The sequence below is a fragment of the Pangasianodon hypophthalmus genome, chromosome 24 (assembly GCF_027358585.1).
Source record: "Pangasianodon hypophthalmus isolate fPanHyp1 chromosome 24, fPanHyp1.pri, whole genome shotgun sequence".
Lineage (NCBI taxonomy): Eukaryota > Metazoa > Chordata > Actinopteri > Siluriformes > Pangasiidae > Pangasianodon > Pangasianodon hypophthalmus.
The window spans coordinates 2,433,756-2,450,043 of NC_069733.1; the positions used below are offsets into that span (position 1 = coordinate 2,433,756).

General features: G+C 40.1%; 1 protein-coding gene and 1 long non-coding RNA gene across 3 annotated transcripts in view; one reads left to right on the forward strand and one right to left on the reverse strand.

Moving 5' to 3' along the window:
* Positions 1 to 1,619: 1,619 nt before the first annotated feature.
* The window catches only part of LOC128317337 (uncharacterized), a 91,408-nt gene continuing 76,739 nt past the window's right edge, over positions 1,620 to 16,288 (reverse strand). The window contains exons 1-3 of one of the 2 annotated variants that reach the window (XR_008300855.1): positions 6,196 to 8,781; positions 6,030 to 6,120; positions 1,620 to 4,706 (exon numbers count right to left, since the gene is read on the reverse strand). This is a non-coding gene — a long non-coding RNA (uncharacterized LOC128317337). Of the gene's footprint in view, positions 4,707 to 6,029; positions 6,121 to 6,195; positions 8,782 to 16,288 lie in introns of those variants that run through there. The other variant, XR_008300856.1, reaches the window with a different exon arrangement.
* Positions 13,505 to 14,479, forward strand: tcima (transcriptional and immune response regulator a). Its single transcript, XM_026939654.3, has one exon. It carries the CDS (start codon positions 13,652 to 13,654, stop codon positions 13,952 to 13,954), a length of 303 nt encoding a protein of 100 aa, XP_026795455.1. The 5' UTR covers positions 13,505 to 13,651; the 3' UTR covers positions 13,955 to 14,479.

Consider the following 16,288-nt stretch of genomic DNA (forward strand, 5'->3'; position numbering starts at 1 on the left):
ATATTTTCTATACTTTTCATATATACAATTTTATGCCTACATTTATACAAAATCATCAACTATTTAGCATTGCATATTTACTATCGCTTTTACTAATACAGCATGCCACTTATCACTTTCTTACTATATTATACTATTATTGTATAACATACACACATTATGATCAACTATCTAGATTAGCAAATTTTAATCCAGATTAGCATAAGACATTAGCATTTGGTAAACACATTCTTTTCAGCTCCACCTGGGCCTTGAACTCTAAGCTTCAAAACCACACACACACACACCCCTCTCTCACACTCGCTCTCGCTCTCAAGCCAACTGAGTTATCAGTACTGACTAAGCAACAAGCTTTCAGTCATGTATTTATTAGCAGACCTGAAGTCTGGTAATTAATTATATTTCCAAAAAGGGCACACACTGGAGTTGAACCAGCAAGCTCAGTACTGGGAGGTATGAGCTTTCCTACAAAGCTATGAGGACACAGACAGACACAAAAACACACACACACACACACAGATTTTAAAGATTTTATCCTGAAGACTGAACCATTACAGCCTTGTTTTAGGATTTGACCTTAGCTGTTACACAGAGGAGTAGAATCTCAGCTCAGCTGGTTGGTAAGTGTGTGTCTCAGTGGGAGGATAAGAGTTCAAGGCTCGGCTCAGGTGGAGAAAAAGCCATGGTTTTCCTCTATAAGCACAGTTTGTGTGTACAGGAGGTGTAAAGTGGAGGATAAATCTCTCTAAATACATTACAAACTAGCGCCTCAGTGGTCTTGAGGTCTAACCTACTACTGTGAAGGCCATAATATTAAGCCTGCCTACAGAGGAGTTTGTGGTTATGGCCTTTTTTTGGACTTGATATGAAAACGTGAAAAAATATGGAACATTTTATAATATTAGACCTTAGCGTGAGCAACAGTGTGTAGTATAAATGAATCGGACTGAAGAGATTTGTCATGGCGTTAAAGACTTTACAAAGTCTTTTTAAATTTCATTTGCGATAAAACTAAAGTTTGGTTCGAGTCATAAGTCAGTGCCATGTGTTTAATCGAGCTTTTGGAAACACTCGAAGATAATATGCACCATATTAATACAAGAGAGTTCAGTTTTCTTTATATGCAGTGAAGCTAAAAATATCATGAGTAGCAGAACTCAGGCCTTGAGGCCTTCAAACTTTGAATTTCAGTCACATTATGTGCAGACATTTCACTACATGAGACCAGATCTACTCTGTTCATGCAGAAATATTGGCACTCTTGATGAAAACTGAAGGATAAAAATGTGTTATAAAATGTCTATTAAAAAAACTTGGGTCCAAATCTCTGATCACATGTTTCTTTTTTTTCATCAGTTGTTAAAATACAAAAATAATTGTATATATAAATAATAAAGTGTGTGGCGTGTTAGGAGCGTGTGAAATATATGAATTAAATACGTGCCATAGGAATGCCAGTGTGGTCTCATGAGCTGGATAAATCACTTTTTTTTTTTGTTCTGTATGTACAGACGATGAGGTAATGTGGTGCTAACAAATTCTGAAAATGCGTGTGTGTGTGTGTGTTGTGTGTGTGTAAGACCAAAAAGACCCTTTGATGTCAACAATTTAATCTGCTTTTCTATATTTTATTAAGCTTCTTGAATGTCAATCCCATCCTTTATTGGACCATGGCTGTAAACGGGGCTCGGATAAAAAGGATGATGTCATTGCCATTGGCGTTAATGTTAATTAAGCATGTGCACTTAAGTTGTATTGTGCAAGCTGTTTTCTGTAACACTCTTTCAAGGCAGGCCTGTGATGGTAATCACAACGTAGACACACAAACAGACTTCAGACACAAAGAAAGGCTGAAGTGTACGACAAATTCATTATGACAAACCAATGTCATATATATATCTATATATCTGCATACATATAATTCTGCATTTGACCTATTTTTCTTGCAAAACATCAATATAAATAATCAAATGTATGCAAAACATGCAACCGTCACCTCTCAGACAGGAACCACACAGCAGCAAGTCAAAACCAGCCCGCAGTCTTGGCAACATAAATAATAAAACAATGTAGAAATACACTTTTCTTTGATTCCACCACATGTGCATTTTGCCATATTGCACTCATTGGCCGTATATGAAGTATAAAATCCAGTGCAAATTATACAGGCCCAATTAAGTTAATGCCTGCGTATTTGAACATCTGCAGTGGGAGTCCTCTGGATGAGCGTGTGTGTGTGTGTGTGTGTGTGTGTGTGTGTGTGTGTGTGGTCTCTAATCAACTTGAGAGGCTCTGAAAGCATTAACACTGTTTCTCCAACTGTACTACTGAGCTCACCCTCTGATCCTCTTTTCTCATTGTCTAAAGCCTTGTGTGTATGTGTGTGTGTGTGTGTGTGTGTGCGTACTGCTGACTTTGCTCTCTGACCCTCTTTCTTTGTTGTCTGATGAAATTCCAAAGACCTTTGCAGTGTGTTAATTCATCTGCAAGATCGGTTCCTCTTGCTGCACCAGCCGGTTCCAACCAGTTGTGAGGTTAATAAGGTTCATGCTTCTACAGTCCGCACTCAGCAGCGCCACACACACACACACACACACACACACACACACACACACACACACACACACACACACAATGCTAACCGTTCTATCCGTTCTTTATAAAGAGAACCTCTGGTGTGGTGGCCAGAAAACATGTTTATGAAATAATTAATTCTACTGTTGGATTAGGTTTAGGAAACACACACACACACAGGATGTAATGGTGCTTAAATCCATTAATCTGACTGAACATATAATGTTTTCTAAACAAATACAGATACAGGTTTTTATTTTCATATGGGCAAGCAGTCAGAGATGAAGCTCGTGGGATAAGAATTCATTTACAGCATTCATTCATTCATCCTTAGTAATTGCCTGGTCAGGGTCAGGGTCATGGTGGTTTCATTTAGGCTACTGGAAAAGAACCAGCGAAATTTGTTAGAAAATAATAACAGTGTAAACAGGATTTTAAAAATAGCATAAACAGAAAAAAAAGGAGATCGCAAGTTTCAATCCTGATGATGTCACAGCCTTCCCCATGGCCGGGAGCCAAGAGAACAAAATCGGCCGTGCTTTCCTTGTTGGAGGAATGACATACTCTATCTCCATCCTCACTAGCCAATCACGTATCGTCTATGAGCTCATATATGCGGAAGAGGGCAGATTGAGCTTTCTTCTGAGTGTCTGAGGCTGCCCTGTGACGCAGCATGAGCAGCAGCTCGAGAAGACGCAGTCGCAGATGGATGCGTCTCGGAGGAAGCACGTGTTAGCCTTCACCCTCCCTGGCTGGTAGCTGTCACAGGAGACTGGTGGCTGGTGGGTGGGAATCGGCAGATGACCAAATTGGGGAGACCAATGGGAAACAAAATGCTAATTATGCTAAGTACATTTGGACTAACTTCATTTCTGTGAAACTGCATATAAGACTGAAAAAAAAAAAAAAAAAACAGCTACTGGAATAGTATAATAAGTAGTACATCTAATATCTCGGTATTGACATCAGTTGATTTAGGGCCACGTTTGTGTTTTAATCCTATGTATGTTTGCAGTGATCATGTGTGACACAATGGCAGACACATGAGCTGCTTCAGCTAAGTGGTGTCAGGTTTAGCATTGTCCATTGGCATTGGCCCTACAGTCCACTGAGGCCAGTCTATCAAATAATCTATTATCATGGGCCTATACACACTGAGGGACTGAGTGTGTGTTTGTGTGCTGTACTTGTCGAAGACTGTTGGCAGGCAGTTGCAGCCCTGACCTTGGACTCCAGCCAGGATGCACAATAGCACTGCTGGCTCCAGACTCTGTCTTTGTCTATCTAGAAAGTGATAGAGGATGACGGTTTGGGAAGGGGAGAGAGAAAGCGAAACAATAGATCTTCCAGACCTTGGGGATGTGACCACCGAGACAAGGGAGGAAACTGTTAGAGAAGGCAAGCGGCCATCTTTATGGTACTTCCTGCCATTTTTCATCAAATGAGCATCTGCTTATAAGAGACAGTCACTCAAATTATGTAAAAAAACAAAAAAGCCTATGCGGCGACGATTTCCCTGTTAGCTAACTATTAACCACATCTTCGACTTTAGAGAGCAGGGTGAGATCACGGACCTACAGCAGGGCCTTTCCCAAACACACCACAAAACATGTCACGCAATGTCTCCTGGCATGCTAAAGGCGTTCACTGACACGGTACACAGTCAATACTTGACCATATCTGTGTAACAAAACCATGCTGGTGTGATGAAACGGAGTTACAGTTTATTCCTCTTATAGCTGACACTAACAATTTTTTATTTATTCACACTTTTTTTTTTTATCTGTTTATAGCAACATTTACTGTTAATCCAGGGTAGTTCCTGTTATAGCAGCAGGATAGATACAGTCATTCTCTCTCCAGCCTCATTACCTCTCTCTTGTAGCTTGAAAGGCAAAAAAAAAAAAAAAAAAAACCCCAACAAAAAAAAAACACAGCTTGGCATGTTCCCGAGAAACTGTAAATCTCCTCCATCCTGAAGAATTCCAGTCTCAGAAACTGGAGACTCCTTCCATTGATACTGGAGACTCCTTCCATTGATACTGGAGACTCCTTCCATTGATACTGGAGACTCCTTCCATTGATACTGGAGACTCCTTCCATAAATGCTGAATAAACATCTCTACAGAAAACTGAAACAAAAACACATTTTTATGTTAGTTTATGTGGAGTGTCCACTGTACAACTTCCTCTGTAAGTTGTTACTATAGAAACAACAACAGTATTAGATCGAGCGCATTATTATAGACCTGTGATTGGCAGCTGCATTGCTGAAACTTGACCAATCAGAACTGAGACCCCAGAAAGCACTGTGCAATAAATGATTGTAACTGTAACAGTACAGTATTAAATCTATGCAGTTTTCCTAAATTGCCCTTATCAACCCAATAAAGTTATTCATAACAGATGTATATAGTAAACAGTAATCTGCATAATTATTGCATATGCATTGTCTGCTGTTACAATACAATACAAATCATTGGCAGTGTATTAATGACGCAATAAACCGTGCATTTATTGTTACGCAAGCAAAACACGCAACCATCAACATGCGGGAAAACGGAGGACCTGGCAAACCTGACGATCCACTTGCTTGTTTGCGTAGAAGCCTTATTTACTGTTTGTTTAGCAATAAGTAATGCAACTTTCAGGAAGGTAGCTAGGGTGGCGGCCATTTTAGAAGCTCGTATAATTATTTTTTTCATAAGCTGCACTATGAAAACATCAATTCGCAGAAACAAGAAGGGCAGTTTCCTCCAATGGCTATTGCTATGGCTACTGGGAAACACAACGTCCTGACCCTGGACGTGAGGGAACCTTATACAGGTCGCGCTTTGTGTTTACAAAACAGCAACTGGCCTGAAGAAGTAAAGGTAAACACAGACTGTAACACTACGTGATTCCCTACGCTATGCTGACTCAGCTTACAATCTTATTGCCACAACACACTGTGTGTGTGTGTGTGTGTGTGTGTGTGTGTGTGTGTGTGTGTGTGTGTGTGTGTGTGTGTATCTAGCAATATAATTATACATGCTCTTTAATGGCATTGTAATGTCATTTTGTTCAAACTCATTCAGGTTCATAAAATGACCTCGTAAAATCTGAAATGCTCTGCATTCTCATGACTGCATGTTGTTGTTATTGTGTGTGTGTGTGTGTGTGTGTGTGCACGCATGTCAAATAGTTTTCGGTAAATTGAGTCAGGTCAATTAGACCACTGGAAGGTGACTGAGGAAGAAGGTCTGTGACCACTAACAGTGTGTGTGTGTGTGTGTGTGTGTTAGAATGAGCAACAAGACAGTGCCTTGTTGCTGTAGCCGGTTCAAACTGGTTTACCTGTAACTCTGTGCCCTGAGTGGGTGAATAGTAATGCGCCACCTAATCCGCACACACATGGACCTTTCTAGTCACGATGAGCGTGTGTGTGTGTGTGTGTGTGTGTAGGGTAATACAACCTCTTACTCATGACCAGGAGTCATTGGTGAGTCCGGTGACTGCGGTGTTGTCGTTGACTCTCCAGCCATCTGTCCGGCTCTAATGTGCTCTCTGAAAAGAGGATTAGTTTTGTTATCTTACGATCAACATTCGTGACAGCGACCAAAAACAAAGCCGACGCCGTACCCCTTCAGAGTGACATCACAAGCAATTCCTGTTTACCCAGCATCTTGTTTTGGTCATTGCATTGCTCACAACAATCTCCCTAAGCCTCATTTTCTAAACAACTCTGCAGTGGCTCTGCAGTAAACCATGAAGCATTGTGCTGGCATTTTCACTGCGTCTACATCAACGACCGTTTCGCAAATCATTAAACCTGATCAAACACAGTGCCACAGTTTCACAGAGTGCAGCTAATGTGCAGAACAGTGCCCAGAGGCGCTAGGTTTCCTGAAAGACCAGAACTCTTACCAGAAACTTCCTGCTAAAAAAATCCAGCTGCCAAAAACGCAGGTCACGCAGGTGAAAGTGGTAGACCAGCTTTGCAGGCTGGTACTTTATGGTAGAAAGTAGGGATGCAATGCAAGAACCTCTATCTGCATTTGTTTAGCGATCCAAACATCTATATCTTAAACCAGCCCCTTTTTATTATTATTATTTTTTTAATTAAATATGAAACCCATCGCTATGCTCCACTGGAAAACCCCAGAGGTAGAAATATCTACAGTGTCAGAGAAGCATGGTGTGTGAATTCGACCTCTGATGGTTCCTTAACCTCAAGCTACATCACTCCAGTTCATAAATGGTCTCAACTAGAGATGTGTACAAGACTGTTTTTTTAATATCCTGCTCATGTAGTTATTATTTTTGTTTGGATATCTTCTAACAAATTCAGTTTGTTCTATTTCTATAACTAGTAGCCTAATTTAAAACCATACTGCGACCCTGACCAGGCAGTCACTAAGGATGAATGAATGCTGTATAATAAAAACAAACAACAACAACAACAACAAACAACTATTATATAGTATAGTATAGTATATAGTACTCCTCCTATTTATATCTGTATTTGTTTAAAACATTATATTTTCATTCCGAATAATGTATTCGATTGGTATTCAGTTCTATCCAATCAGGTGTGGCTCAGGGACTAGCATCCCCTATGACAGTTTTTTATTAATTGTGGGCATCCATTTTGCCGACATGTTAAAAAAAAAAAATGTAAAAAAATAACTAATTTAGTAGGCAAGTGCATGTTGTTAAGACAGACAAATTTTTTTTTACAATTGCATCCATTAACTCCTCCCAGTGGTAAGTCAGCCATTTTGGATTTTGTGCATTTCTACACACTTGTCGTCTGATTCATACAAAATTTGCTTGGGATGATGTCAACATATCCACGATTATTTTCCAGTTTTAATATCTCGATTGTGTTGCCATGGCGATGTAATGAATCGACATTTTTCGCAGCACGCAAAACAGGAAGTGAGGTATAAATCCACTGCGCGTTGTTTGTACAAAGTGTTTTATTCCTGTACCGCTACAATTTGCCAACACTAACACATTTTTATTAACTCTACGACTCCCTGCTAGGAGAGTTAAACCTTTTAGTGCTTGATTTGAGCCCAGCGTGAGACTAATCCTAAATCATACGGGGCTAAAGATGCTGTGTTTTAGTAAATGTACTAAAAAAGTGCTTATGTTGTGCAAGACCGCTAGGCCTCCTGGAACGGGGCTGTAATTAGGACGTCTGTCTCATATTTTCCTGTAAAAGAAGAACTTTGTAGCCAGCATTTTTTGAATCTGCTCACAAACACATAGTGACTAGATGTGGGGATTATTTTTGGGCTTGGATTGTTGCACTGTTTCCAATAACCACATTCCTATCTTTCTTGTAAAGGCTTGTTTTTTTTCCTACAGCAGCCTAAAAATAGAAAAGTCATTTTTTTTTTTAAATTCTGGTATTTCACAAGCGATGTTTCTTCAGAGCTTCTTTCTTGCCGAGTTTAGGTCTGGTGTTAATCGAACACACCTGAGCCAGCTAGTCACGATGCGCTAGAAGGGGAGGGGTCTAGAGCACTGCAGGAACAGATGTGACAGAGGCGGAGCAGGAGTTTACATCTGTCAGATCTCAAAAAGGTCTCGAGCTACTGCATAGTGTACAGAAGATGACAGAAAATGTAATAAAATGATATGCAAATTAGTAAGCCGTTCTTTTATACGCTATATTATTTATCGACAATAATTTTGAATAATTTCACTGTGCTTATTTATTGATATTCTTGAAATGGGCTACACCAGCAGAAGAGCACATCAGGTTTCACTCCTGTCAGTCAAGAATTTAAGGAATTTAATGCTACAGTAGGCGCAGGCGTTGTGTTATGCGTTCTGAGATGCTTTTCTGCTGATCACGGTTGCAAAGAGTGGTTATTTGGAATCCTGTAGCCTTCTTTGTCAGCTTGAACCAGTCTAGCTGTTCTTCTCTGACCTTTCTCATCAGTCTGTCACTTGTTCTCTCTCTCTCTCACACACACACACACTTACCTGCTTTATACACTTTTTGACCTGGATGTTCAGGGACTGACCTGAAACGTCATCTCTGAATGAAACACTTGTGGGTGTGTGGTTATAGGAAAATAATGAGCAACAGGGTGTGTGATGAAAAACAGTTTCTGTTACCACCCCAAAGTTGATTATTATCCTCTAACAGCACATCAGGAAGTGTTTTATACCTCTTATAGTTCAGTATAGCAACTTACCTTTTCACACCATCTGGGGAAACACTGCCAGAGAAACACACACACACACACACACACACACATCCTCACTACTTAGATCTCTCCCAATGTCCATACAAACAGAAAACAATCCCAATTGTTTCCCAGGTGAAAAATAGTAAAGGCATTCTCTCTTTTTTTGACATGTTTAAGATTAATTGTGTGTGTGTGTGTGTGTGTGATCACTGTGTTCAGCACCAATACCATTAGATTCACCTCTGATGATTCATCACAAGTGGCAATTGCCAGGCCAAAGGTTTCTCATACTATGTTCCTGAAGCCGTTACCCTTTAGGTCCGAGGATATTGCAGTAATCGGTTCTTGCATTGTGCAAGGATATCTTCATACAAGTGCTAAGTCCAAGCATGCTGTGCTAACTAACCACATTATCGCTTATTGGTTGAATTTAAGCGATGATACACGATGATACGGAAAGACTGCTTCCATTTCTTCTTAATAGTGAGACATCGAAATAAGGGAGACACCACTATGGCATGTTTGAACAATATTTCCATATTCCCTTCTTTGTGCAGGATTTCTGTAGACTCGACTTTGCTCCAAGAACAACATCATGCTGGCAGCCAGTTAGTCCTTCCTCCTAGCTGCGAGTCTCTGATATGCTTCGTCTGGTACGCTGAGACGTTTCCGGAATAATAACCCGAAATGTTTGTCAAGAATGTGAGCAGGGAAGGTTTTGACCCAAACTCTCGTTCTTATGAATTGTTACTAAATTATGAAATGCGTGCCTTCTAATACGTTTCTATGGCGACAACATACAGAGGGACTTGTATGATGGACACGCTGCATAAACTGATAAAAAAAAAATGTAGAATTGTCAGTATGGTGAGTTTTTTTTGTGAGGACATGTTTATTTAGCATTTATGGAAGGAGTCTCCAGTGTCAGAAGTAAAGCTGCAAAGTGTTCACGACTGAGGGCTTTGTGCTTTCACGAGGACGACGTGCATCTTATTAATGTGAAGAGAGAGAGAGAGAGAGAGAGAGAGAGGGAAAAAAGAGAGACGCATTTGTTGAATCCAAGTAAGAACTTTTGTTTGGTGGTGTGTTTCAGGATCTCTCTCTCTCTCTCTCTCTCTCTCTCTCTCACATTCATCATTTTGTCCCAGACTGCAATAACAGCCATGATTCTCTCGACATGTGGAATTCTTGCTTAACAAAAAGTCAATATGAGTTTATTTAATTTACAGGGAAGCTGAGACACTTGAACTCAATATCACAGATTTAGCACAATCCTTTCCCAAAGCTCCAAGACTCTCTTGTCGTAAACTGTAATGAGTGCAGCGTTTTATTGAATTACACCACTAATATATCCTGTTTGGGGTCTGTAACGTGCGTAACGTCGTATCCTCTACCACAGCGGATCATGTGATCCCTGTGACCGTCAGATATCATCAAGACGGAATCAATTTGTCAAGCGGGTCGTGTGTGTAGAGGATAAAACCAGAACATTGTTCTTACTCAATACAGCGTGATGAGGTCAACGCTATTCCGGGGACTATAACCGTCTAAACATCTGGAGGGACGAAGCCTGAAAACCAGAGCGACTCCTCCATACCGGAGTGCGTATGCCGCTAGAGACATGAAGTCATAGTCTCAGAAGTTACAACAGCAGCAATTCCAGACTCGAGGGATGACGTGAACGGGATTAGCGTCAAGCCCAAGCACCTCAGACTGTAATGTACGGTGTAGAAACGATGACTCGGGTTCATTTAGTGATGAGCTTTCCTCTAGATTGGCTGAACACGAGCAATTAAAAAAAGAGAATTGTGATAAGCAAGCAATAAAAAAAATCATCAACGTCAGGGTGGTGTGATGGAGCGGACTTCCTTTTAACCACACCAAAGTGGATTCGGTTCCTATAACAACACATCCGGGAGTGTTGTACTCTTTTTGCAGACACTAACAAGTTTTTTCTTGAAAAAAAAAAAAAAAAAAAACATACTTTTTATCCCTTTATAGTTACATTTAATGGTTTGGAACGTCTGTGAAACCCTTGCGTTATAGCAGCTACTATAAACAGTCGTTCCCTCAGCAGACTTTCCTGAACTTTCTAAGACAAAATACGCAGTTACCGAGAAACCGTAAAGTCGCTTAATCCGAAAACATAAAGACTGTTTACAACGTGCTGACGCTTTTTTTTTTTTTTTTTGGTCTAAGGATATTTTAGTAATAGGATCTTGCATTTAAAAGCAATGCAAAGATATCATGCTGACCATTCCGACCAATCAGAATCCAGAATTCAACAGCGCAGTTTGGTAACATCATCGTTATCAAACTCCAGCAATTAAACATTACAGTTCAGCCACAAATGATCAATATACAGTATGTCAAGAAAACCTCATAAGAGCATCACTTTTTCGTGCTCCTTGTAGGTTCCTAATAAGGCGATTGTCTTGAAAAGTGTGAGTTATGGCCGTCCTTAAATACACAATCCTGGCTTCATTCCTCTCGTATTTTATGGTCAGACTCTAAGAAGAGTGCAGTGTCTCCTCGCTGACGTGACCCTTGACTCCGGTTAAATTTAGTGGCTCCCATTGTTATGATTAATAGAAGACAGTTTGGCTGGGCCTCGCAAGGCCAGCGCCAACACTTCCTTCCGCCTGCTCGGGGACGACGGGGAACGAGGGAATTCGGGACAGATAGGCAGGCTCGGAGAAGAAAAGTTAAACAATACAATTCCAAACAGACTGCGTTTTTTTTTTTTCTTTTTTTTTTCCTTCGTCAGACAATGGATGCCCGAGTGCCATGCATTCCAGTTTCTTGCAACAGCGGCACATTTTTTCGTCGTCTGCAGGGAGCCGAGTGGCACAAACACAATCTGGGAATTTCTATCATCTGAGTAATGTTGTTTTCCTCACTCTGGATTCAGATGTTTAGATTGCGGTTGCTGAAACAGGACATGAGGAGGGGGTGAAAAGAAAAGGAAAAAAAAAAAAAAAACATCATCCAAAACAGAAACTGTTCTCCACGGCAAGCCCCAGGGCACGAGCTGCTGGGAATGCCAACAACCGAGCGCTGTTTATTCACCGACTAGCTGCGAGTGTAAAGAAGCCGCCCGCACCCATATGTTCAGAAAGACCTGTTTATTATAGACATATACAGGCAGGATCTGAGCAATTATTCCAAACGGCTGTTTTCCGTTTCAAATAAACGTGCGAGCGATATTTATAGCGCACCGTCGTGGGAGAACGTTTTTGTACAACATTTTAGGTACAGCATTCAGCATGACAGAAAAAAAAAAAATTCTAGCCAGAGAAGAAAGCAGAAATGTGCTAATGCATTAAAATAAATAATGAATAGCAAGGAAAGAAAGGGTTAGTAAGGTTTTGGCAGTTAAAGTTCGTGTTCGTGATGTTTAAAGATTTCCTGCTAGTAAGGACGTACGAACTGAAGAGTTGTCTACAACGCTAGTTTGATTTGAAGGCTGTTCTGTGGTTCTGGAAAAACACACGTCCTCTATCCAGAGTCCAAAACATAATGATAAGGACGTTCAACCCTGAAGAACGTGATGCAGGACAACCTGCAGTATGGTTTAATCATGTGTGCTAATGTGGCGATTGGGATTTAATAAACAAAAATAATAATAATAAAATAAAAATAATAAAATAAATTAAAATATTAAAGTGCCAGATAAATGTACTGTATATTAAAAAAAAATAATAATATAATAATAATAAAATAGACATGCTGATAAGACCCGTTTGTGATTGACAGGAGCATTACAGTTAAGTCAAGACTTAATAATTGTAAATTATTTAAATATTAAAAAGTTCATTTTAAAAAAAAAAGTCCATCCATTAATGTTTTAGATTATTATTTTTGTTATAAAAGCACAACCTAGCTTCTTTTTGAGCGCCTGCTTCTTTCTTAGCTCGCTCCCCTGTCAATCAGAGCAACACCAGCCAATCATATGTAAGCTCGTGTATGCAGAAGAGGGCAGATAGCCCTTTCGTCCGTGTGTGCTACGCTGCACGTGTTAGCTTTCACCCTGCCTGGGTGCTTGCTGTGGTGTGATGGAGGAGAGATGACTAGCGGGAGGGAAATGCAAAAGTGAGGAGAAAATGGAGGCGAATAAATAAAGAATCCTGTTTTTGCTGTTTTTAATTCCTGTTCTCACGTCAAAACGAAAAAGAAACCACTTCGATTATTGTTCATAATAAAGGAGTAGGGGATATTAGAAACCATAAGAATTATTTATTTATTTATTTTTAATTACGAAAGAAAATACTGAGGGAAAATATTAATCGGTAGATTATTAAAGTAATATTTTTTCATTTAATTTTTTTTTTTAATTTTTAATATTTTAGCATGTCCAACTTTTGCACTGAAGTTACAGTTGCACTGTTCAAAAATAATATTTAATTGATTTTAATGATTCTGTCAATCAAATAGGTCTCTATTATATTCTACTTCAATATTCTTTATAGTTACATAAATTCTTGACTCTTGGATTTGTGTGTATTTTATATATATATATATATATATATACACACACACACACACACACACACACACACACACACTATTATTTTATTTGATTTAATATATTTGATATGAATTTTATTCTGTATTTTACTCATTTTTCCTAGTTCACAGTTTATTTATATATTTATTAAGACTCTCCTCGTGGAGCAGGGGGCGTGCCAGTAGGCCACGTGACACAAGCGGCTCCTGAGGGTATAAGTAGCGCGAGCGGGTCAGTCTGCGCTTCACTCAGCCTCGAGCGAGCGCACTGAGCAAGCCGAACAAAATCCCGACTAGACTCGCGAGAGCTGGCGAGAACAAACAGAAACCCCGGCTTTCACAAAGCTCCGAAGGCGCAACGTGGAAGAAAGCAAGCTGCCGCGATGGCGACTTACACGAGGTCAGACAGCTGCCGTGTGTGTCCTTCTGCGCGCGGGAACCGCTTCGACACGGCGCGCCGCAAGCGCGCGGCCCCCAACATCTTCGAGCACGTGAGCGAGGACGCGCTCGCGCGCCTCTTCCGCAAGGCGGGCGACGCGAAGGCCGAGGAGCGCGTGCGGAGCATCTTCTCGTGCGCCAACGACCCGGACGAGACGGCGCGCGCCCTGATGGCGCTCAAGCAGCGGAAGAAGGACAAGTTCCTGCAGATCGCGCGCACGCTCCGCGGCCTGCTGAAGCTGCGCTGAGGATTCACTTCTCGCGGCTCCGGTAGAAGAGTCGCAGATGAGTGACAGCAGCTCGAGAGACGAGCGGGGAGCCGACTCAGAGTCGACACTGCGCGCGGATGCTCAGGGACACCGACGAGAAACTTCCACGTGCCAGAGACAGAGAGAGAGAGAGAGAGACGCTCACGAGCCGGCGGGGAAAGTCTCACAGGGCCGCGTATGGCAAGCCGAAGGGTCCAAACACGCCACAAATGGACGCTTTTTAACGGCTGCTGAAGTCAAGTGCCGGTGCCGGTGCCATGTTGTGGTGAAGCTCACACACACACACACAGCAGCTCTGAGCTGAAGCTCTGCTGCAATGCACATCGCAGAGAAACACATGAAGAAACTTCCAGAACTTTTGCAAAGACTGATGGACTTCATGAGCAGTTACAAGCTCCTGTGTTTTATTTTTATATCACTACAATGCTATGATAACTTTTTGATCATGCATTTGCACACATTTTGTAATTTCTACAATAAATTATTAACTTTAAAAAAAAAAAAGCATTAATTGTTTGTCATGATCATTCTAATGCACTTCTACTGAGTTCAGTTGTGTTTGTAGACTAAATTGGGGCATTTGATCTTTCTATAGGTCTTTTATTATAATGATTCGACATGTATGTTATACTACATATAATACGGTAAATAGTAAACAAAAGAAGAAAAAAAAAAACAAGTCACATACACTCGTTAGAAGTTACAGGTAACAACCTTTGAATAAGCCAAGAGCCCTTAATAACAGGCTACTTCATTATTAATTACCCCTTAAAGAACTTTTCTAATTAAATGTTTCTTCAGCACTTTTATTTAGTAAATAACTAAATTTCCAAATAAATAAATAAAAATCACACTTCATGTGAATGTGTGCATGGAAAATTCTAATAAAATAGTGGAATTTAAGGATGTTAGGTGTATCATGGTGATTAGACATAAATACAGTCAATTAGAAAAAGAAAAAAAAAACCCTCACATTATACACTCTCAGATAATTTAAAATTACAGCTGTTCACATGAAGGACTTTTATTTTGCAACCCAGTGAGAGATTCCCACAATAAGAACTCAATTATTAATGAACCCTTAAGGAACATTTTTTTTTTCCTAAAAGTCTAAGACATCCTATAATTCTTCATTCTTCATCTATATTTTAGTAAGTAAACATTTTCTCTGCACACTTGAATCACTTGTGCATGTCTGTCTTACATCCGAAACTAAATATCTGACACATCTGTGTCAACATCTGGCAATGACACGACCTTGAAGAGCGTCAGCAGAAAAGCCTTACTCAGCACTCAGATCTCGATCTCACCCCCACGCGTGCCTCATCAGCGAGTCTGACACACTCAAACTTGCCCGCGATGACATCATTGCACTGATGTCATCCCTCCCCCACGGCTGATGTGCATCAGTAGCTGCGAGACAAGCAACGGATTTGCATTTGTGGCAGCGCTTGTGCTTCATAAGTCTTATTACAACAGCGCTGTTGCGTTCTGGATCCTGATTAGTAAGAAGGTGTTGATTCATTTTTACTGTGGTGTTAAGTGTTGCGTTCATGCAGCTACAAATCACAGGTTTATACGAATGCGTTCGTTCTAATACGTAATCGTTTCTATAGTAACAGCTCGTTCACAGGGACTAAACCTTAACAAAGAAAAATGTACAGTATGCTGTTACAAAGCACTGACACTGGAGACTCCTTCCATAAATGTTAAATAACGACAGATTAATATAAAGCTGTGATTTGCAGCTGAACTACTGTCAGAGCTGCTGTTATAGGAAATAAATCAACACCTTCTGACCAATCAGATGTGAGAATTGTGGTTTTATCTATCTATCTATCTATCTATCTATCTATCTATTGGAAATGAATCAACACCTTCTGACCAATCAGATGTGAGAATTGTGGTTTTATCTATCTATCTATCTATCTATCTATCTATCTATCTATCTATCTATCTATCTATCTATCTATTGGAAATGAATCAACACCTTCTGACCAATCAGATGTGAGAATTGTGGTTTTATCTATCTATCTATTGGAAATGAATCAACACCTTCTGACCAATCAGATGTGAGAATTGTGGTTTTATCTATCTATCTATCTATCTATCTATCTATCTATCTATCTATCTATCTATCTATCTATCTATCGGAAATGAATCAACACCTTCTGACCAATCAGATGTGAGAATTGTGGTTTTATCTATCTATCTATCTATCTATCTATCTATCTATCTATCTATCTATCAGAAATGAATCAACACCTTCTGACCAATCAGATTTGAGAATTGTGGTTTAAACTATCTATCTAT